The sequence below is a fragment of the Zootoca vivipara genome, chromosome 2, assembly GCF_963506605.1.
Source record: "Zootoca vivipara chromosome 2, rZooViv1.1, whole genome shotgun sequence".
NCBI classification, from domain to species: Eukaryota; Metazoa; Chordata; class Lepidosauria; order Squamata; family Lacertidae; genus Zootoca; species Zootoca vivipara.
The window spans coordinates 11,353,620-11,375,364 of NC_083277.1; the positions used below are offsets into that span (position 1 = coordinate 11,353,620).

Here is a 21,745-nt window from a genome sequence, read left to right on the forward strand (position 1 = left end):
TGGAGATGCCAGGAACTGAACCTCGGACCTTCTGAAAATGCTCTGACCACTGAGTGACAGCTCTTGGTGCTTGCAGAGACTGACACCACTGTCTTGTCCTGCCTTCTGTGGAGTGTCCCTTGACGCAGGCTGCAACGTGGATGTTGAAGGTGGGTGCTTCTAGACAAGGGCTACATCTCACAAATGGGTCGCTCAGATCCAGTTTTCTGTGCGCATCACTGGTGCATGGCCACCCACCCACCCACTCATTTTTGAATGCATGTGTTCTTCACAGGCATTCTATTGTTTCCTGGCCCGGGGCGAAAGTAGGCTTTATTTCAACCGGGTCAAAGACTCAGTTTGGCACAAACCCCCATGTGCTGGGAGCTTCCACTGGGGCAAAAAAACCCCAGCTAGCCCCCCTGTAGCTACGGCTCTGCCTGGTGGCCATACCAGTAGCAAGGAGTGGGGTGTGCTGGATGAAATGTTTTGGTGCTGTCTTCTTGGCCCTTTTGTGGGCATTCACACAGGTAATCCTGTCCCCATGCCTGCACACTATTTTAAAAAATGGACAGGAAGTGTGAAACTGCAGTTATTACAAGCTCCTAGTTTTCATGTTCTACAATGGCCTAGAGGGATGCTTGTACTTTCTGGAGAGTGAGCAAGACTGATGTGCTTTGGGCTTGCCTCCCTCATTTTTGGTATTATTATTTTTTACATTTTTAAGACAGAGGTCTTGCGGAAGGCTGACATTTGGCTATGCCAAAATTCTGATAAAGGGGTCTTGGGTGAGACCTCTGCATTAATACCTTTTAAAAGGTATTCAGTCACACGTGTTAAGCAAAAAGCTCTTCTGAACGAGGGTTGCCATATTTCAAAAAGTGAAAATCTGGACACAAAAGTTGTTGGGGGGGGGGAATATTTTTTGGGGTGTGTGTGTGCAAAGTTGTTGAGCTTCTTTTGCAAAATCTCAAGCAACCCGGGTTTTCGAAAACTCCACCCGGATGCCATTTTCAACAGATGAATCCTGGCTGTGTCCGGTCATCTGGCAGCCCTATCTGAACAGAGTTGCCAGAATTCCAGTGTGCTTTTGGCACGTGCCTGTCAAAGGAAACAGACACGCTCCATATTGTTTGGAAACAAAACGGTTTTGCTCCTATGACCAATTGTACAGAAAGAGCAGAGAACAGGAGAGTGTGTGTACATAGGCCCTTAATGTTAAAGGGATAAAGAACAGGTTGGCATTTTGATGAGGATGCTGACATCGTACGATCAGTGCAAAAAAAGTGCATGCGCCTACAACCCTGGGCAAAGTATACCTCCACCTGCAAGCACCTGACAGTCTTTTTCAGGGGCTAATAGCCACAAGACAGTGATAGCTTGCCTCTGACTGCCAGTGGGTGGGAATCACAGGTGAGGAGAACAGGGCTGTTGCACTCAGGTGGGCTCTGCATGTTCTGAAGAGGAATGTGAGAGGCAGATGGGGCTCATCAACCTGGGAAAGGAGCCCATCTAGGAGAAGGAAACTCTGATCCTCAGCCTCCGCTGCCTTGCAGGATATATTCAGGGGAGGAAAAGGTTCAGGAGTAACCCAACACACATCCGGAGTGGGGTCCCTAAGACGGTTGGATGGCGCCTTGTACGCCTTCTGGTGCCAAATGCCTTGCTCTGCTTTCCTGTGGACCAAATCAGCGAGGGCAAGAGGGGAGTCTTGTGGTCTGAGCACCCCAGGGGAGGTCATGGAGGAGGTACATTTCTTGTTAGCGCCTTTGCCTTTGATTTTCCTGCCATGTGCTCTCTTCTGCCCTTCGCATCTCTCGTTTCTTTCCCCCTCTTGAAATGGTGTGTGCAAGCATGCAGAAGCACAAACAGCTCAAGAACACGCAAGGAAGTTTTATTATGATGACCACATTAAAGCGCAACCGTGCATAAAAACGACAAACTTTTCTCGCAAGGGCGGCCAACCGCTGCCGTTTTATCTTAGCTTTGCAATGCAGCAGCTGGCAACTGCGGCTGTGGGCAGCGAGGGTTTGCAGGTGGGCTGCTGTACATAAGCCGGGTAAAAACCCCTATCGCAATCGAGTTCCCGGGTTGTGATTCTGCCTGGTTTGCTACTACTTAAAATAAAAATTAAAAAAAACAACATGTAACAACCGCACAGATAATATTCGGCGCATTTGCACTCGTCTTTACAAGAACAAAAAGGGGGTTCTGCTCTGCTGGGATTCTTTGCATAGGCCCACAAGAGCTGCACCCCGAATGTGTAGTGCAGACAGGGATGGTATTGGCAGGATGGAGGAAAACAACTCCATTTGCAGAACCGCCATTTTAATTACACTTCCAGATGATTGCATTACGGGACACAGCGTGGAAGCAGCTAAATAAGACAGTCCCATCTTCATTGTTTTAAAAGATTGGAAGCATGTAAAACCGATCTCTTTCAAAGCAAGCATCAATAAGCTGATTTTACATTTCAATTGCACACACACGAACACCCCAATACATCCTGACCCTAATTTTAGAATAGGGACACAGCACTTCTTTATGGCCCTCCAGTTGTTGATAGACTACAGCTCCAATGATCATTGGCCACGCTGACCGGGGGTGAAGTCTGGCAATATCAAGAGGGCTGCAGGTTCCCCAGCCATAAAAGATTGCTATGAGGATACAGTGCAAGATGGTGGATCAATCTAGCAAAAAGTGATGGTTCTAACAGCTTGATGCCTCCTAAAACTAAAGATCTAGAACAGGCACCCCCAAACTGCGGCCCTCCAGATGTTTTGGACTACAATTCCCATCATCCCTGACCACTGGTCCTGTTAGCTAGGGATCATGGGAGTTGTAGGCCAAAACATCTGGAGGGCCGCAGTTTGGGGGTGCCTGATCTAGAACATCAGGTTATCCACTCGTATGGCCTTCTTTGGGGCAGGAATTATTAGCATCATACATACCTAATGTCTGCTATTTGCTTATCAGTGTGGTCTCTCCCCCCCTTTTCTCTGCCCACCTGAGGAAGAGGTAGAACCATAGAGTCATAGAGTTTTGGAAGGGAACCCAAGGATCATCTAGTCCAACCCCCTGCAATGCAGGAACTTTTTGCCCAATGTGGGGCTCGAACCCACAACCCTGAGATTAAGAGCAGACTCAGAAACTTTCCGACTTTCCATGGCTCCCAATAAACATATCACACTACTGCTTCTGCCACCAGTTCAGGCCATTTTGCTCGTAGATGGGTTAGAAGGAAACGCCATAAATTGTTGAGGACAGAAAGCTTAGCCGGGAATCAAATAGGGTGCTGCATTTGGAGAGTTTTGCACCCACCCTCTTTTTTTCTACAACACAGGATACCTTCACAGTATGAAACTTTTTCGAAGCGGCCCATCTCGATTTCTCAGTCCACGCTGCCTTGCTTAGTTTAGGCCTCGCAAGGATTCTGTCTTTCGGCGCAATGTGTCTCGAGTCACTAGAACCACATCTGTTGGAGGGAGGAGTCTGCCGGGGGACTCAGGCACTGCATGGGGAAGGAAGTGTGTGGCCCCAGCAAGGACGGCCCACCGAGGCCAGGAGGGAGAGCTGAACGCTGGTCTTCCATCCGGGTGCCTTGGGCTTTGAGCAGCAAATCCAGCAGGCCCTGAATTCCTACTGGGATGGGGGGCTCTGTGCGCTGGTCTTCGAGACGCTGGCTCTGTAAGGAAAAGAGGAGGCGCTGAGCTCTGCTAGCTGACTGAGAGCCAGCGTGGCATAATGGTTAGAGTGTCGGACTAGGACCTGGGAGAGCAGGGTTCAAATCCACGCTCAGCCATGAAGCTCGCTGAGCGACCTCGGAGTCAGCTGCTGTCTCCTAGACTAACCCACCTCACAAGGTTATTGGGAGGATGAAATGGGAAGGAGGATTGCCCTAAGGCAGCTACATCGAGTCCTCCATTTCCAGTGTTTAGAGTTCGAGTGCCATAGTTTCTAGAGCCAAAACAGCACCACATGAACAAACGGGAAGTATTAGCAAACTCGAGGAAATACCAAGAGTTGCAGAAGCAAGGGGGGGAGTATTTAGGGGGGGAAACACCCTAACATTTGGGGGAACCTTGGAAACAGTCCATGAGGACTAAGGATAAAGGAAGTTAGCAAGGTTCCTTTCCAAGCTGTGTTTGTTGTAATCAGCGCTGCTGCTGTTCTGCTGCAGTTCAGCTTCTGTTAAAAACTATGTCAGTTACCTTGCTGTGGCTGATGTAATGTAATTAATCACATTGTCATTGTGTGATTCCATCCCATTCGCTTCAATGCAAAGGAAATGTCAGAACGGGGGGGGGGGGGATGACAACCCTATAACAAATACCAGTCGTATTAATTTGCCTGAGGCCTCGGTTCCTGTCTACAAACAAGCATGGAAACTGAGGCAGTTTCCGCTTCTGTGTCTGCTTGGAGCAGAATTTGCTGCCATCCTTAAGGAGGACTGAGCATGCTCAGTAGCCACAAGATGCTGACTGACTGCTAGGGCGGGGGGGGGATTGCAATCCTAAGTAGAAGCACTCCATGCTGCAACATTTTGTTACAGATCCCGCTGTAGTTGGATTTCAGGATTGGTAATGTTAACCACCCTGGGAACGTCAGACGGAAGGGAAGTATCAAAATTTTCGTTGTCGGCATCATCAAGAGGGTCCACCAACGTCCACTCAGACCTTCTGTGGAGACCGCATGGCTCACCTGATGCGCCAAGATAGTGTCGTAGAGCCTATCTTCAGAGACCCTCAAGTTGCCCGCACACATTTCTGCGCCCTCCTCAAAATCAGCCCGCTGGTCATCAAGCCTCCGGGCCTGGACTTTAGCCACCATGTCAAAAAACTCCTCCGCTTGGAGAGAGGTCAGCGAAGAGAAGAAGACTGGGGGAAGAGAGGAAAGAGAACAGGTTGTGTAACAGAACAGCCATATAGTCAGGGGATTGTTGCGGCTACTCTCGAATAAAGACACCCCAGTCCGCTCTGTCTTTCAGAGTTTTATTGTGCATATTATTTACAGTGCAGAGATATCAGAAAACATGGCTGCCTAGTCCGATTCAGAACCCGGCAATGGCTGTTTCCGGCTCTTCGGCCAGCATAAAAGCCTAGGCACCCCAAAGCGCCTCCCCCTAGCCCTGCGTGTGGGCGCGCGCCTCAATTCGGGCGCCGGAAGGGGCTGCGTTCCTTCTCCCGTCCTTCGGCTGGGGCGTTGCAGAGGCTCCGGCACCTCACTGCGCTGTCCTTCCCTCTCTGGCCAGCCTAGGCTCTGACGCGTCTGACAGCCCTCTCTCCACCCCTCTCCATTCCTCATTCCCTCCTCCTGACCCGCTGCTAGTGCTGTCACTGGGCGAAGTGCTGGTCAGGATGATTGGGGGGGGTCCCTGTAAGGAGTCCCCCTGACACATATGCAGAGGGCAGAAGGATAGCAGAGAATCCTGGGTGTGAAAGCTTCAGATCCTCCTGCTTCACCCAATCAAAATGTGAATTGGTTTGAAGTACTCTTCTAGCCCTCATGACTGTCAACCAAAGTTTGGACATGCTGAGGTTCCATGTCTGCTAAAACCTCCAAGCGTATGTCAGTGGTGGAATATCCGTGGCCCTCCAGAGGTGGTTTGGCCAGGTGTTGAGGCCCCAGGGCTCACACCTGTGCTCCAGAATGGTTCTCTCTACCGAAATTTGTGTCGTGGGCACAAGTTAGCATGCACAAGTCTGTGCCACATGAGCCTGTGCTCTGAGACGTCAAAGTACCTACCCACACCCCCGGAAAACTGTTGGTGGAAGCCAAAAGGCCCCCCGCCAGGGGACCACTTGGAGTAAGAGGATCCTAGGGAGTTGGGCTTTCGGCAACCACCCCTTCAGTTTCCCTGCGTCACTTCTTCAAATAACAACAACAACAACAACTTATTATTTATTCCCTGTAACAACAACAACAACAACAACTTATTTATTCCCTGCCCATCTGGCTGGGTTTCCCCACCCACTCTGAGCAGCTCCCAACAGAATTAAAAGCACAGTAAAAAACATTAAAAACTTCCCTAAACAGGGCTGCCTTCAGAGGTCTTCTAAAAGTGAGATAGTTGATTATTTCCTTGACATCTGATGGGAAGGCGTTCCACAGGGCAGGTGCAACTACTGAGAAGGCCCTCTGCCTGGTTCCCGGTGTAACCTCAGTTCGCGCAGTGAAGGAACCGCCAGAAGGCCCTCGGAGCTGGACCTCAGTGTCCGGGCTGAACGATGGGGGTATACTGAGCCGTGGCCATTTAGGGCTTTAAAGGTCAGCACCAACACTTTGAATTATGCTCAGAAACATACTGGGGGCCAATGTAGGTCTTTCAAAGGAAGGATACGCCTGTAAATCTTTGGAGAACTGCAAATTATAAGTTTTCTTTTGGCGGGGGAGGGTAAACCCCCAAAATTAGTAAATGGTAGTATTTTGGTTAGTTGAGATGCGAAGAGAGAATTACAAGCTGCAGAGGAATTCCTGAGCAAGCCCGAGGTGCGAACAGGGACTGGCGATTTGGAGGGTTGCCAGTTGTAAGATTAAAGAGTGTCTTTAACAAGGTGTGTTGAGAAGAGGAAGGGAGAACAAAGACAAGAGATCCATGTTGGGCAAATGCCCTTGACTCCAGGGCTGTGGGGAAGACACCCCTCTTGAAAGGACCATGCTGTAAGATCTGGACCCCCTCCCTCCAAACTCGGGTGTAAATATGTGATTAAGCCATATTTCTGAAAGCTACGACAGTCTCCGTTATGTCTTTAGTTCTCCAAAGGAGCACAGGCCCTGGTTGAGGGCCAAGACCCCGGGAATCCCGAAGGGATAGACCATTGCAAATATACTAAATGCCTATTAGCACGGACATAAAACATGGATGAAAATACTGTCCGCTTAAAAACACACATTCAAATTAGAATCATAGAGTTGGAAGAGACCACAAGGGCCATCCAGTCCAACACCCTGCCAAGCAGGAAACACCATCAAAGCATTCTTGACATATGCCTGTCAAGCCTCTGCTTAAAGACCTCCAAAGAAGAAGACTCCACCACACTCCTTGGCAGCAAATTCCACTGTTGAACAGCTCTTACTGTCAGGAAGTTCTTCCTAATGTTTAGGTGGAATCTTCTTTCTTGTAGCTTGAATCCATTGCTCCGTGTCCGCTTCTCTGGAGCAGCAGAAAACAACCTTTCTTTCCTTCCTCTATGTGACATCCTTTTATATATTTGAACATGGCTATCATATCACCCCTTAACCTCCTCTTCTCCGGGCTAAACATACCCAGCTCTCTAAGCCGTTCCTCATAAGGCATTGTTTCCAGGCCTTTGACCATTTTGGTTGCCCTCTTCTGGACATGTTCCAGCTTGTCAGTATCCTCCTTGAACGGTGGTGCCCAGAACCTGAACTAAATTAAAACAGAACCTGAAAACTTGCAGGGGTTGCTCTTAGGTTTAGCTTGCTCAAGGTGAGTTGCAGCAGCCCTGAGCCAAGCAAATGTCTCCGGCGCCTGACTTCCTCATAATCAACAGAAACTTCTGCATCCGGGACAAGAACAAACAGCATCGCTTTCTTTTTGAAGTTCAGAAGCTTTTTGACTACATATTTGTAAAGAAACACCTTCCTTAAAGGAATGAGCAGTTCAAGCAAAAAAGCTAGATTTTGCCAATGGGTTTCTGCAGCCTTTCTGAAAAAGTTGAGCCTAATGGAAAAAGTAATTATAGCCCCCCCTCCCCCCAAGCTTAATGATTGATGCAGGAGGGTTTTGTTTCATAAGAAGTACAGGAAGTGTAATCTCGACGGAGTGAATAAGGGTTAGCAAAAGGTTAACAGAATTTTGTTTGCAATAACTAGGAAGTCAGAAAATAGATGCAGCTCATTTTGTCAAACATTTGGTTTCAATCTTGCACTATATACAGACACTAAAAATAGCCTAAGGGCAGGATCGGGGCCAAAATTGGATTACTGTATTTTGTTTTATAATCCTTTCCTCCAAGGGTTTTGGGGCCGTGTACAAAGTCATCTCCCCTGCTCTTCCTCCCTCCCCCACTTTATCCACACAACAGCCCTGCAAAGCAGGCCAGTCTGAGAGATGGTGACTGGCCCAGGGTCACCCGCTGAGTTTTGGGGGCGACTGGGTGTGGGAACATGGGTCTCATTGGTGCTACGGTGACACCACTCCTCGCACCGTGCACTTAAAACACGCGCAAACCACATTATTTCCCCCAAAGAATCCTAGGAACGGTAATGTGTTAAGGGCGCTAGGAACTGTAACTGTGTGAGGATTCTTTGGGAGAAATAATGTGCTTCAAATAAAAATTAAAGCAACTTTTAAGTTAAAGCAACTGTGGTAATGCAGGCGTCTCCAGCTTAAACACACAAGAACTGGTCTGCTAAAATAAAGTTGTTAACCCTGGATTTGGGAAAGGAGGTCTCATACACATCATAGATACGCAGGAGCAGATGCCTTCTGCCAAATAATCCTGGGAGCTGTAATTTGTCAAGCGTTCTAAGGATTGTAGCTTTGCAAAGGGAAAGCTACAGTTCCTTTGTGCTTCGAACGTGCTTGCCACGCACGGTGTGAATGTGACTAGCGATAGCAGGCTGGCGTTCTCATCTTACCCATCTGGTCTTTCTCCATCTCCCCCGTAGGGGTGGCTGGCAGGGACCTCCAGGGCCGCGCAGGATCCGTCTGCCGTGTTCTCTGCTTTGGATGCAAAAGAGCACCCGGGTTTGGCAGGAGGCTGAGGTCATCTTGAGAGGAGGCCTGGATCTGCTGTGCAGAAGGAAGCAAGGTTGAAAGTAAGTCTCTGACCTTCCTAGAAAGAAGGTTATGGGGTGCAATGAGTGAGTGCCATAGCTGCCAAGTTATCCCTTTTTTTAAGGGATTTTCCCTTATGCTGAATAGGCTTCCTCGCGAGAAAAGGGAAAACTTGGCAGCTATGGTGAGTGCCTTCCAAACAATTTCTCTGAAATGAGAGTGAGGGTGGATCTACACATAGGACAAAAACGCTGTGAATGTCAGTAATCGTTATAACAAAAGAAAAGAAAATGCATAGGGGAAATCGCAAAGAATTTTTTTTGCTCTCCAGCGCCATCTGGTGTTGCATGTTTATAACACATTCAAAACGCTGTCTTTTGACTAAGGTAGCTGAGTCCTGAGTGTAGTGTGGCCGCCTTGACCAATCATAGACAGGAACGGCTAGGTGGAATCGCAGATCTGTAAACAAAAAAAGTGTAGACTTGCACACACTGGCCAGTTTCTCTCTTGACTTTAAATGTTCTTTCGGGGCTTCTCAGAAGTACGTAAAGGCACAAAGTGGGCAGGGGGAGCGCCGGCCCACAATGACACCCACCTGATAGGTGCCGGAATAGTGCTCCGGCTGAAAAAAAAGCACTGGATGTAGACATCCTGTTTTGCTCAACCAGCAGACCCTCTTGCTGCTAGCCCTCACTGGATGCGAGTTCCCTTTTTTCTTTTGTGCTCCTGGATACCTCTTGGGGCTCAGCCTAGCATGCTAATACCGCCCGCTTGTTTCCTAGCGGTCCCATTTTGCCTTCGATTCTGTTGACACTCGGCCTCCCAAATTTGTTTTTAGAGGGGATGATCGTGGCGGCTGCCATTTTCTGTGGCGCACGTGCAGTTTAAGAATAGCCCGGCTAGATCAGGCAAATGACCCATCTGGTTCTCACATTTAAGTTCAAGCATGGGGTACCTCTGGCTGGTGGGAACTCTAGTTCAACAGCACCTGGAAGGCCAAAGGTGCTGCTGGGCCCTTATTCCTCTGAGAGGTACATAAGCCCCCTTACCTGTTCTTCTGTGGCTGTTGCACTGACATCCAGTTGCATCTCTTCTTCCACTATCACATCCATTTCCTGCATCCTTCTTTTGGTTTACTCTCTGCCTGCTGGCCGAAGACTCTTGTGGCCGAATATGCAGAGAAATCGCTTCCCCCCTTGTCCTGGGCAACAGAGAATAAAGGAGATAAGCAGTTCCCTTGCCCCCCCAAAGTCTCATCCCAGAATGTAGCAGTTCCTGCTTTCTGAAGAATGGCTGGGTGTTTGGAGAAGAAAAAATATGCTCCAGCTAAATCTCTAGTCTCTGAGCCCAGTCAATTCATAAGAACCGAAGAAAATAGCTCTTAAAAAGGAATAAAAAACAAACATCAGGAAAGGAGGGGTGGGAAGTCAAGAAGAAACTTTGTATGCTAAAAAAATAATTATATGATGATAAATGCTTTGAAATATTGTTGGAGACAGTCATATATACAGGTGAAATTCAGAAAAGTAGAATATCGTCGAAAGTGCATTTATTTCAGTAATGCAACTTAAAAGGTAAAACCAATATATGAGATAGATGCATGACATGCAAAGCAAGATATGTCAAGCCTTTATTTGTTGCAATTGTAATTATTTGTCGTTAGGTGGGTCAACTATGAATGGAATGTAATTAATGAAATGTAATAGCGATGTTTATTTTTGTTCCTTTTTGTATTATTGTAACTATTTGTTTTATTACTGTGGAATTTCCAAAAGAAATCATTTGTAAAAATTAAAAGAAAAAATAAATAATAATAAGTTGCATTACTGAAATAAATGCACTTTTTGACGATATTCTAATTTTCCGAGTTTCGCCTGTATATGAAGAAGATAGCTCAGTTGGTATCAGCATGGTGCTAATAATATCAAGATTGCAGGTTCAATCTGCGTATGGGACAGTGGCATATTTCTACATTGCAGGGGGTTGGACCAGAATATCCTCAGGGTTCCTTCTAACTCTACGATTCTAAAAGCATTGCTGGATCAGGCCCACGGCCCACCTCGTCCAGCATCCTGTTCTCACGGTGGCCAACCGGGGGCCTTTTGGGGGAACCTGCAAGAAGGAACCCGAGCACAAGAGCCCTCTCCCCTTCTGCAATTTCCAGCAACTGGTATTCAGAAACATTGCTGAGTGCCACTGAATGCATTAACTGAACCCAGTTAATCCATCATCAACGTGCCATCAACTTGCACAACATTTTTATATGTTAGCATAAACACCCTCTTTCCCCGCCTTCTCATTTCCCCCCAAACAATAGCTCCTTGATCTGAAGAGTTTAAAGCTAAATTTGGACAGCTGGGAGACAATAGAAGGAAGGGGAGGGTCAGAGCAGAAACTGGGCCGTGAGGGCAAGCAGGGCAGTGCCCACCGAGGGCAGCCTGCCCCTGCTTGCCTTCTGACCACCAGGCTGAGGTGTGGCTTGGTCTGTCAGATTCCTCCTCCTCCTCCTCCTCTTCCTCCTCCTCCAGTTCCTTAGTGTTTTCCGTTGTAGAACTCAGCAGGCAAGACGACAGTGATAGGCACAAGACTCCCCCAACTCTGCAATTCTGTGATTCTTTGAATTTCTGTGATTCTTGCTTGGACCACCATTGGCTACACTTATTGTCTGTCTCGCTGTCTTCCATCTTAGGCGGGTTGGTCCCATGCATACCAGGTACCTCTGGGAAAGGCTGGGAAAGAATTAAAGTAGGGGAGCCAACTGACCTGGGAAATGTGGCCTTGCCTGCTCCTGCATCTTATCGCGGTACAGTGGTACCTCGCAAGACGAATGCCTCGCGCGATGAAAAGCTCGCAAGACGAAAGCGTTTTGTGATGTTTTTGGTGACTCGCAAGACAGTTTTCTATGGCCGTGCTTCGCAAGACGACGTTTTTCGGCGGGACCCCCCCCCCCGACGGCAAACCGTTTATCGCTAGACGAAGCGACTTGCAGAACGAATTACTTTTGTCTTGCGAGGCACCACTGTAGTTTGCTGCTGCACAGGTTGGGTTTTATTTCAAAAAGTGTTGGCTTTAGGCGAATTTCCTTAGCTCAGAAACTTTCCCTTTTTTGGAGAATGTGTAAAAAAAAGCTCAACAACTTTGCCAAATTAAAAGCTCAAAAAGCATTTCTGTCTGGATTTTCACTTTTTGAAATACTGCAGCCCTCAGTTAAATCACTCCCATGCATGCCCAATAAAAATAAAGAAACTCTCATAAAACATCAAAGAGAGCAAAATATTGTTATGAGTTCGAAAGGGAGGTGCTAGATGGAAATGGCCAAACTGACCTGCAGAATTTGCGATCAGGATGATTTGAGATTTCAAAAGGAGTGGAGTAAATATGTTGAATATGTAAAAGAAAATTATAAAGGGATGAAAACATTAGCGGGGTTGGGATAAATCCTATATCTCGGATATGGTGGAAAATTTAGAAAATGCTAGAGTGTATGAAGTCTAATTTACCTGCTGGGGAGACGGAGGGAAGTCAGAGCTTGGCAAAGCTATATTTTGTATACATTTGAATTATATTGTATATAAAATTGCAAAGGATAAAAACCAATAAAAATTTATTCTGAAAAAGAAAGAAAGAAAGGGAGGTGCTAGATGCCCATAAATGTGGTAAAAGTTAAAATTAATCAAGATTTGATTAAACTTTGCCGAACATGGAAATCCACAGGATTTAGTTACACTCATGAGCCAAGCCATCTGGACAGAGCTAGCTGGATAGGCCATCAGTAGGGGACAAAGGGCAGTGGAGGCCTATCAAGAGGGCAAGGTTGCCAGGCAAAGGGGGGGGTCCTTATTTGCTGGGTGCTGGAGAGCAGATGCAAAGGTCACGACTGGGTCTTTGGAGTCGGAAAAGGAGGGGCAGATCTCTGAGTTTGCTGGGGATGACCAGCTAGAACTAAGAGAGGAGGCCTTTTTTGCTGCCCTTAAGGGGTAAGCCAGACCCTCCTGGTATGCGGGTGCTCTTCAGTCCCTCAACCTAGGCTCAGGTTGTTTATACGTGTCAATAAAACCATATATCATAATAAAAACACCATGGTCTCTGCCGTGCCTCATGCCCAAAAGGAACAACAAACCCTGGAGCCGCAGGAATATCACCCTGCTCGTGGAGATTGGGGTGACGTGTCACAATATCAAAACAAAGCATGATAGATTAAGATCCAATAGAAAAGGCAACCAAGATCGGCACCGAAAGCCGCATCGTTAGCAGCAAAAATGAACTCCAATTTAGGGTTGCCAACTCCCCCCCCCTGCTGTGCTCCTGCGCCTTTTAAGAACTGCATGATGAGCAGAACCTGGCACGTAAATGCATGGGCGGGAATAAGCTTCCCCTTTTGAATTTCTGCCTGCCACGCAGCTCTTAGGGGCACAGGAGCCTTGATTGGGAAAGCCAGGTGGCGCCTCCCCTCCCTTCCCCCTTATTCTGTTACGGCACCTCTCCTTTCCAGCTACGTCTCCCCTCCACGGGGCAAGGGGTGGGATGTCACTCAGCCTGCCCCTACCTTGCCTGCTTTCTCACTTGTATCAGGCCCAGAGGGTGGCCCTGGCTGTCAGCTGCCTGTTCCTCTGTGGCTTCAATGCTGCTCCTTGTAAAACTTGGCAGGGACGAGGATAGGGACCAAAAGAGCAGGAGGTACCTCTGGTCTTGTCGCCCCCCCCCCACCAGACTAGACTTCTCCCCTCCCTGTGGTCAGGCAAAACATGTCAAGTCATGGGCCTGCAGCGGGGAGGGGAGGTTGTTGTTTTCAGTTTCTTCTCCAAATTCTGGGCTGAGTCACAGAGCTTGGTCTGTGTCACAGGAATAAATCTCACGCAGGCTCAGCCCCCTAACCTAGGTGGCCGGCTGAAAAAGAGAAGAGGGCCCCACAGTCGTTTTGAAAGGGGGATTTCAAACCCGCCATGGCGAGTTACTACACCTGCAGATAAATTCCGCTTTCCACCCAAGTCTGAAAGTTGCCACGAGCACCGTTTTCTTTATCAAACCCTCCCCAAAGTTTCCTTTTTTTAAATACCAAGGACATAGCTGTGGAAACACAAGGCATAATGGTAAAGAAAAGAGGGTTTCTGGGAATGTACAAAGTTCACGTCCCCGCTGGTGCCTGTCAGGCGCTCCCACCTGCTCCCCATCCCCCACCCCTGCAATCTGTTTATCTAAAGAAGTGGCTGTGTGTGGCTGAGGGGTGTAAAGTACAATTGGGTCCTGCAACAAAATGTTGCAGTATGGAGAGCTCATATTCAGAGTTCCAACAACATATAAAAAACACCCAAAACATCAGACATTAAAAACTTCCCAATACAGGGTTGCCTTCAGATGTCTGCTAAAAGTCAGATAGTTGTTTATTTCCTTGACATCTGTAGGGAGGGCGTTCCACAGGGCGGGAGCCACTACTGAGAAGGCCCTCTGCCTGGTTCCCTGTGTAACCTCACTTCTCGCAGTGAGGGAACCACCAGAAGGCCCTTGGAGGAGAACCTCAGTATCCAGGCTGAACACTGGGGTTTGAGATGCTCCTTAAGGTATTCACTTCTGTCTTCCCACCCCACATCATTGTTTTTTTGTCCCTGTCCCCCATACATGTACACGCACACAAAGTCCACTTTTACACCACTGGAACATTCCTGGGAATCGTAGTTTGTTAAAAGTGCCGAGAAAGTTGTTACAAGACCCTTTTCCCCTTCACGGAGCTACAATTCCCAGAGCGCTTTAGGAATCAATTCCTCTTCCCAGGGAATTTCTGGATATTGTAGCTCTGTGAGGGGAATAGGGGCGTTCCAACAAGTCTCTCAGTACCTTTAACAAACTACAGTTCCCAGGCTCCTTTGGGGGAAGCCATGACTGCTTAAAGTGGTGCAATACTGATTTAATGATTAGCCGCAGGTGTGGCCCTAATCTGCATTGTATGCCCACGAAATCACCAGACTCTTGGTGGGGGTCTCCCCTTAGAGTTTTTTTCCTCTAAAGATCTGGTCCACTTCTTTCTGCAAACCTCGGGGGGTTTCCCCAAACCTGCTGATACTTCCCTTCAGTGTGTGAACTGTGCCGTTTTTAAAAATACATGCCTTGCATTCAGAAGGCCTCATTTTACTATTTATACCCCACACATCTTACCGGGTTGACCCAGCCACTCTGGGCGGCTTCCAACACATATTAAATACATAATAAAACATTAAACATTTAAAGAAGTAAAACTTCCCTATACAGGATTGCCTTCAGGCGGCTTGGGGGGGTCGGATAACTCCATACCCTCCAATAATTCTCCAATGAAAATTGGGACGTCGAAAGAAAAGCGGGACATTCTGGGATCAAATCAGAAACCGGGACAGCTTCTCTAAATCAGGGACGTCCCTGGAAAATAGGGGCACTTGGAGGGTCTGTGCTCAAGAGTTGTTTGGCCCTCATCAACAACACCAAGAAGGTCCCTTTGGGAGTAGGAGGGAGGAATATTTTTGCAGCCTCAAGGGGACGTTCCGCTCAAGCTGCCAGGATTTCTAAATTCTAAACATGGCCAATCCTCATTCTCCAAAGGGCTTCCTCGCACATGACACATTCCTACCCAGAGAGGACACTCCCTGCAGGCCAAACTAGACCGAGTTGCTGTTGACATGGTTTGCCCCTTGCTGCTGCTGCTGTTGTTTTTTAACAAATGACCAATGGGCAGGCAATAGTGGGGGAACTGGTTGCAAATCTTTATTTACTGCACTGCCAAGCCAAACATTAGAATGAACAGATGCTGCAGAACGTTCTCAGGCCAACATAAGTGCAGGCCTGCATTCAACCAAGGACTTCTGCTGGTGCCATGGGGCTTCTTGCCCCCTCTCTGGCCTTGTGCACCCCCTGCCCCCCAACTTGGCTCAGGGTCGATGGTTCCGGCTAGCAAGCTTGCGCTGATGGAACAAGCTTAACACTATGATGAATTCCTCCCCCTGGCCTGGGCTTCTGCCTTCCCTCAGGGCAGACAGGTCCTTAAGAAGCCCCAAGGAAGATGGGGGGGGGTACAGGAGAGAGGCTGCCCCACATTTCTTCCAGGCCCTTGTCCACAGGGGTCAGCAAACTTTTTCAGCAGGGGGCCGGTCCACTGTCCCTCAGACCTTGTGGGGGGCCGGACTGTATTTTGAAAAAAAAATATGAACGAATTCCTATGCCCCACAAATAACCCAGAGATGCATTTTACATAAAAGGACACATTCTACACTCATGTAAAAACACCAGGTAGGCCCCATAAATAACCCATTTTAAATAAAAGGACACATTCTGCTCAGGTAAAAACATGCTGATTCCTGGACCATCCACGGACTGGATTTAGAAGGCGATTGGGCCGCATCCGGCCCCTGGGCCTTAGTTTGGGGGTTTGGGAACCCCCTGCCCTTGACAGTCCCCTCAGAGGCTGGTGAACGGAGCTTCTAGGCTTCCCTCGGGGCTTCTCCTCCCATGGCAAATCAGCAGGTGTAAGGAGGAGGCCCGATCCATAGAATCATAAAATCGTAGTGTCGGAAGGGACCTCGAGGGTCTAGTCCAACCCCCTGCAATGCAGGAATCTCAGCAAAAACATCCATGCCAGATAGATGGCCAGCCAAACTCTGCTTAAAAACCTCCAAAGAAGGAGAGTCCGCCACCTTCTGAGGGGGGTGGGGTGGGTCCTGTTCACTGTCAAACAGATCTTGCTGTCAGAAAGTTTTCCCTGGTGTTTAGTCAGAAACTCCTTCCTCGTAACTCGAAGCCGTTGGTTCGAGTCCTACCCTCCAGATTTGGATCAGGACCGGGTCACGGTCAACAACACCACACTGTCAAGTTTAGTTTTTGGCCCATGGCGAAAGGCCAGCATACACAACCGTTTACACACGACCTACCGGAGGGTGTTAGGCTTATTTATTTAGGTGGTTTATACGCCCCTTATTTGCGCTGCAAATAAGAATCCGTGACAACCCATTAAAATAGCAGTCCATAAAAACCACGCACGCCACATTCCCAAGCCAGCTTATCCTATCCCACCCCATGCTGCCTAGCTGTGTAAACAACACACCAAACTACACAAGGCCGATCTGTGCAAACCATGCCGGATGTGGCTCTGAGGAAACGCAGCCAGACCCACACCTGGACCCACACCTGGCTGCACATGTGGGAATTTACACCTGGTGAAGCCGCCTTCTGCTGAGACGGGCCGTTGCGAGGTCTTCAACCGGCCAAGCGTTGTCTCCTCTGACTGGCAGCAGCTCTCAAGGGGCCCTCCAGGTGTTGCTGGCATCCAGCTTGCATCCTCCCTGCTCATCTGGGGCTGGTGGAAGTTGGAGAACCCAGCAACGTCTGGAAGGCGGCTCCACATTGACTTAGAGACAAACACAGCCTTTCCCAGCTTTCCTCTCTGTGGTCCTCTTCTCAGGAGACGCCACTTCCCAGCACGGAAGTGGCTTGCACATCGGAAACCCGTTACTTACGAAGCAACTTTCTAGGGCTGTTTTCGTGCTGGCAATTGTCCTCTGCGGCGCTCACCTTTTATGGGGGGGGGGTGTCGGTGTGGTCCCCCCCTCAGGTTTATTCCTGCTGTTGCTGATAGTGCCACGCCCCCATCTTCGTTCCTTCTTTCCTTCCTTTCCCCCTTGCTTTTGCCCCAGTTGTTTAGTTCTGGCTGTTGTCTTCTCTCCTTCCTCCTTGTGCCTGGACTGTCGCTCGGCCGCTCAGCTGTGGCTACGCCCCTATTTCTACACGGGAAGCCACCACTTCCTGCCTCTGCCGCTCAGGCATTTGCTGCTCATTCGCTTTTGCCTCAGCTCCCTTCCCCACAAACCCCCTTCCTTTTATCTCCCCACCCACTCCTTGCGGCTGAGGAAGGAGGGCAGGTACACAGAGGCCTTGCTCTTTACTCAATTAGCCTTTGCTTCCTTCTCAAGAGACTGCACTGCCTGCTGGGGAAGCCCCTTTGCCCAGGAGCCTAGTTCTTTGCTCAGGGTCCCTCTGCAAAGCGATGCTCCATCTCAAAATCCTGGAGGCATTGAATTGTAGAGTTGGGTCCTGAGGATCATCCAGTCCAGCCCCCTTGCAACGCAGAGATACGCAGCTGTCCTGTGTGGGGATCGAACCTGCGACCTCGGTATTATCAGTACCATGCTCTGTTTTCCAGCAATAGTCCCGGATTTAGAGAAGCTGTCCCGGTTTCTGATTTGATCCCATCATGTCCCTTAAAAAGGTAAAGGTAAAGGGGCCCCTGACCGTCAGGTCCAATTGTGTCCGACTCTGGGGATGCGGCGCTCATCTCGCTCTATAGACCAGGGGAGCCGGTGTATAGCTTCCAGGTCATGTGGCCAGCATGACAAAGCCGCTTCTGGCAAACCAGAGCAGCACATGGAAACACCGTTTACCTTCTCGCTATAGCGGTTCCTATTTATCTACTTGCATTTTGATGTGCTTTCGAACTGCTAGGTTGGCAGGAGCTGGGACCAAGCAACGGGAGCTCACCCCGTCACAGGGATTCGAACCGCCGACCTTCTGATCAGCAAGCCCTTGGCTTAGAGGTTTAGCCCACAGCATCACCTGGGTCCCCATGTCCCTTAGGACGTCCCTATTTTCATCAGGGGAAATGTTGGAGGGTATGGAGTAAAGCGACCCTTGAGCCAGCCTTTAGAAGACACCTGAAGGCAGCCCTGTATAGGGAAGTTTTTAAATGTTTAATATTTTATTATGTTTTTATTTGTTGGAAGCTATCCAGAGTGGCTCATCAACCCAGTCAGATGGGCAGGGTGGTAATAATAATAATAATAATAATAATAATAATAATAATAATAATAATAACAACAACAACAACAATAACAATAACAATAATAATAATAGGATAGAATATCCCTGTTTTCATCGGAGAAATGTTGGAGGGCATGCCATCTTCTTGCTTTGTTTTATTTTGCGCATTGGGAGGTGAAAAATGAAAGCCACCTTCCCTTTGTATGGCTGGGACAGAGACCCTGCCCAAATCGCTGAAGAGCCGCTGCCAGTCAGTGCAGGCAATACGGAGCTCAATGGACCAAGTGGCCCTGAAGCAAGCATCAAAGCCTTTACAGATTCCCACAGCCTGACTCATTATAAGGCAGCTTCTGACACCCGTGTTGCATCGGGCTGCCATGTTGTTCTGCCACCTTGTGAAAGGAGGTGGGTGGAAGGATGGCTGTGGACCAGCGGCACATATGCGCCCTCCAGAAATCTCACACTGTGTGTGAAACTGGGCTGGAGCTCAACAGCCTGGCACTTCAGGGTGGCTGTGTGGGCTTCATCGTTTAATCCTGGCTTTCACACAAAATATTCTGGCGGCTATCCCAGAGGTCAAAAAGCGGCCAGGCCGATTTTCTTCTGTTTGGGGTTAGCCAGGACCCTTTCGTGTCCTCTGGGGGAGAGAGAGAGAGAGAGAGAGAGAGAGAAAGAAAGAAAGAAAGAAAGAAAGAATACTCAAGAAAGACAGGGCTCAATCCCTGTGCTAAATTTTCAAAGCTCGCAATATAAAGAAGTACTAAACCAACAGGGAAATGCGTTGCAGCATGACTGTTGGGGTGTTGAGCCCGCTATGTACGTGACATTTGAGCCATACAAATCAACATTTGCACTCTCTTTCAAGCAGCAAACACTTGCCTGAGTGTCAGTATGACGTGTGAACGTGGCCACTGTTCACACACCCAAGTTTCTGAACAAGTGAGAAATCTTTCCCATCCTGTTCAAGCATGAAGCTTTCTGGGTGACCTTGGGCCCGTCCCTGTCTCTCAACCATACCCGCCTCACAGGGTTGTTGTGAGAGTAAAAGGCATGTGCACCACCTTGAGGTCCTTGGGGAGAAAGTGGGATGTAAACATAATCATAATTATAACAATAAACGCAGCAGTCTCCGTGAATACCTTGGGACCGGATTTCCTACAAATGAAGCTCACTGGGGCGTTTGTGATACCTGTGATATATGGTTTTATTTGCAGATAGAATCATAGAGTTGGAAGGGACCCTGTGGGTCATCTAGTCCAACCCCCTGCAGTGCAGGAATATTTTTTGCCCAGTGTGGGGCTCGAACCCACAACACTGAGATTTAGAGTCTCCTGCTCTATCGACTGAGCTACCAAGGTGGATGTGTACCAACTGAGCTTACAATGGATGGTCTCACAGGGCTAACACTCCACCAAAGGCTGGTCCCCCTTTAGTTCTAGGTTCCTCAAAGAGAGCAAAACCTCTGGGTGTTCCCAGTTCCAGTTGCAATATGAGGTTGGCTAGTCTTCTTGCCGATCAGAAGGCTGGCAGTTTGAATCCCTGCGATGGGGGAGAGCTCCCATTGTTCGGTCCCAGCTCCTGCCCACCTAGCAGTTCAAAAGCACATCAAGTGCAATAGATAAATAGGTACCGCTCCGGCGGGAAGGTAAACAGCGTTTCCATGCGCTGCTCTGGTTTGCCAGAAGCGGCTTAGTCCTGCTGGCCACATGACCTAAAAGCTGTCTGTGGACAAACGCCGGCTCCCTCAGCCTACAGAGCGAGATGAGTGTGCAACCCCAGAGTCATCCGCGACTGGACTGGTCAGGGGTCCCTTTACCTTTACATTTCGTCTTATTTTATGCTCTCCCCCAGTGAAGAGATGGTGGCCTGGCAGCTGAGTCCTGATTCTCCAAAGGAGGCATCGCCTTAACCCTCTCCTGCCTCACTCTCCCAGTCAAGAACCACATACCCCTCAACTGCCCCATTTCTTCTGTGGCAGCCGCCAAATCAATCACAATTTCTGTCGGTGTCCTGCTAAGTCCCGATTTTTCCAAGCGGGGCAGAAGCAGCTCTAGTGAAGTTCTGGGCACCACAGTTCAAGAAGGATACTGACAAGCTGGAACGTGTCCAGAGGAGGGCAACCAAAATGGTCAAAGGCCTGGAAACAATGCCTTATGAGGAACGGCTTAGGGAGCTGGGTATGTTTAGCCTGGAGAAGAGAAGGTTAAGGGGTGATATGATAGCCATGTTCAAATATATAAAAGGACATATAGAAGAGGGAGAAAGGTTGTTTTGTGCTGCTCCAGAGAAGCGGACACGGAGCAATGGATTCAAGCTACAAGAAAGAAGATTCCACCTAAACGTTAGGAAGAACTTCCTGACAGTAAGAGCTGTTCGACAGTGGACTTTGCTGCCAAGGAGTGTGGTGGAGTCTCCTTCTTTGGAGGTCTTTAAGCGGAGGCTTGACAGCCATCTGTCAGGAATGCTCAGATGGTGTTTCCTGCTTGGCAGGGGGTTGGACTGGATGGCCCTTGTGGTCTCTTCCAACTCTATGATTCTAAGTGTTCTCGGCACGGTGGCTAGCTCACACCCGAGCAAAAGGTGCTTGGTTTGGGGCAGGTGCTCTGGCTCATGGCAGAGTGTCTGACCCAAAAAAGAGCACCCAAGTTTGGATCCTCTGAATGTTGAAGTGTATTGAATCAAATGACACTGTGGTACCGCTCAAGGGACATCTATTCTAGACTAAGACTCTGTTCACACTCCCGTTTACTGTGCCCTCCCTGTGTTTCTGGTGCTGAGTTTTTAATCCCTGTTCATATACTTTGTTATAAAATGCTACCGCCTGGTGCATTATTTCTAAAACCAGCTTTATACTGATTAGAGTCCTTCAGCGATTCCCTAGCCAAGGTGTGAGCACCTTTGCAGGGGGTGAAAGCCTCCCCTCCCACCAGCGCCCCCTGCCTAGAAATGAATCTGACACTAATGAAGCCATGCTGATGTGAACAGCTTGGGGGGAAAGAGCTGTGAAATGCATGAAGGGAGGCGCGGGGGGGGGGGCAACTTCACTGTGCTTTAACGTGAACACACCCGAACACACCCACAAATCCTTTAACAAAACCTGGCATGGTAGCAGACTCAGGTCTCAAATTTCAGTGACACCCTGTGCAATGCCAAAATTTGGCTCCCCTGCCTTTAAATAGCAGTTGTGGCACCCCCTGCGGCTCCGCACCCTCAATCTCTGCTCCCCTAAACCCCCCTCTGCCTGGCGCAACC

General features: G+C 48.7%; 2 protein-coding genes across 6 annotated transcripts in view; one reads left to right on the plus strand and one right to left on the minus strand.

Moving 5' to 3' along the window:
* Positions 1 to 1,857: 1,857 nt before the first annotated feature.
* On the minus strand, positions 1,858 to 17,445 carry LOC118081013 (G-protein-signaling modulator 3). 5 transcript variants are annotated; one of them, XM_035107104.2, is made up of 5 exons: positions 17,252 to 17,443; positions 9,772 to 9,923; positions 8,584 to 8,737; positions 4,681 to 4,856; positions 1,858 to 3,664 (listed from the first exon to the last, which is right to left on the minus strand). In XM_035107104.2, exons 2-5 carry the CDS (start codon positions 9,841 to 9,843, stop codon positions 3,443 to 3,445), a joined length of 624 nt encoding a protein of 207 aa, XP_034962995.1. In that variant the 5' UTR covers positions 9,844 to 9,923; positions 17,252 to 17,443; the 3' UTR covers positions 1,858 to 3,442. The 5 variants fall into 5 exon arrangements, with proteins under 5 accessions (XP_034962995.1, XP_034962997.1, XP_034962996.1 ...); XM_035107106.2 differs by having other exon boundaries at positions 13,286 to 17,443; XM_035107105.2 differs by having other exon boundaries at positions 13,269 to 17,443.
* The window catches only part of EGFL8 (EGF like domain multiple 8), a 33,634-nt gene continuing 20,555 nt past the window's right edge, over positions 8,667 to 21,745 (plus strand). The window contains exon 1 of the mRNA XM_035107094.2: positions 8,667 to 8,763. The gene's annotated coding sequence lies outside the window, so the exon portion shown is untranslated. The remainder of the gene's footprint in view (positions 8,764 to 21,745) is intronic.

Bases quoted from the DNA above. Each gene is read 5' to 3' on its own strand.
- LOC118081013 (XM_035107104.2), bottom strand. From the start codon at position 9,843: ATGCAGGAAATGGATGTGATAGTGGAAGAAGAGATGCAACTGGATGTC. The intron at 8,738-9,771 runs GTAAGGGGGCTT...CCTTCTGCACAG, and splicing joins CAACAGCCACAGAAGAACAG to CAGATCCAGGCCTCCTCTCA. The intron at 4,857-8,583 runs GTAAGATGAGAA...CTCTTCCCCCAG, and splicing joins GATGGAGAAAGACCAGATGG to TCTTCTTCTCTTCGCTGACC.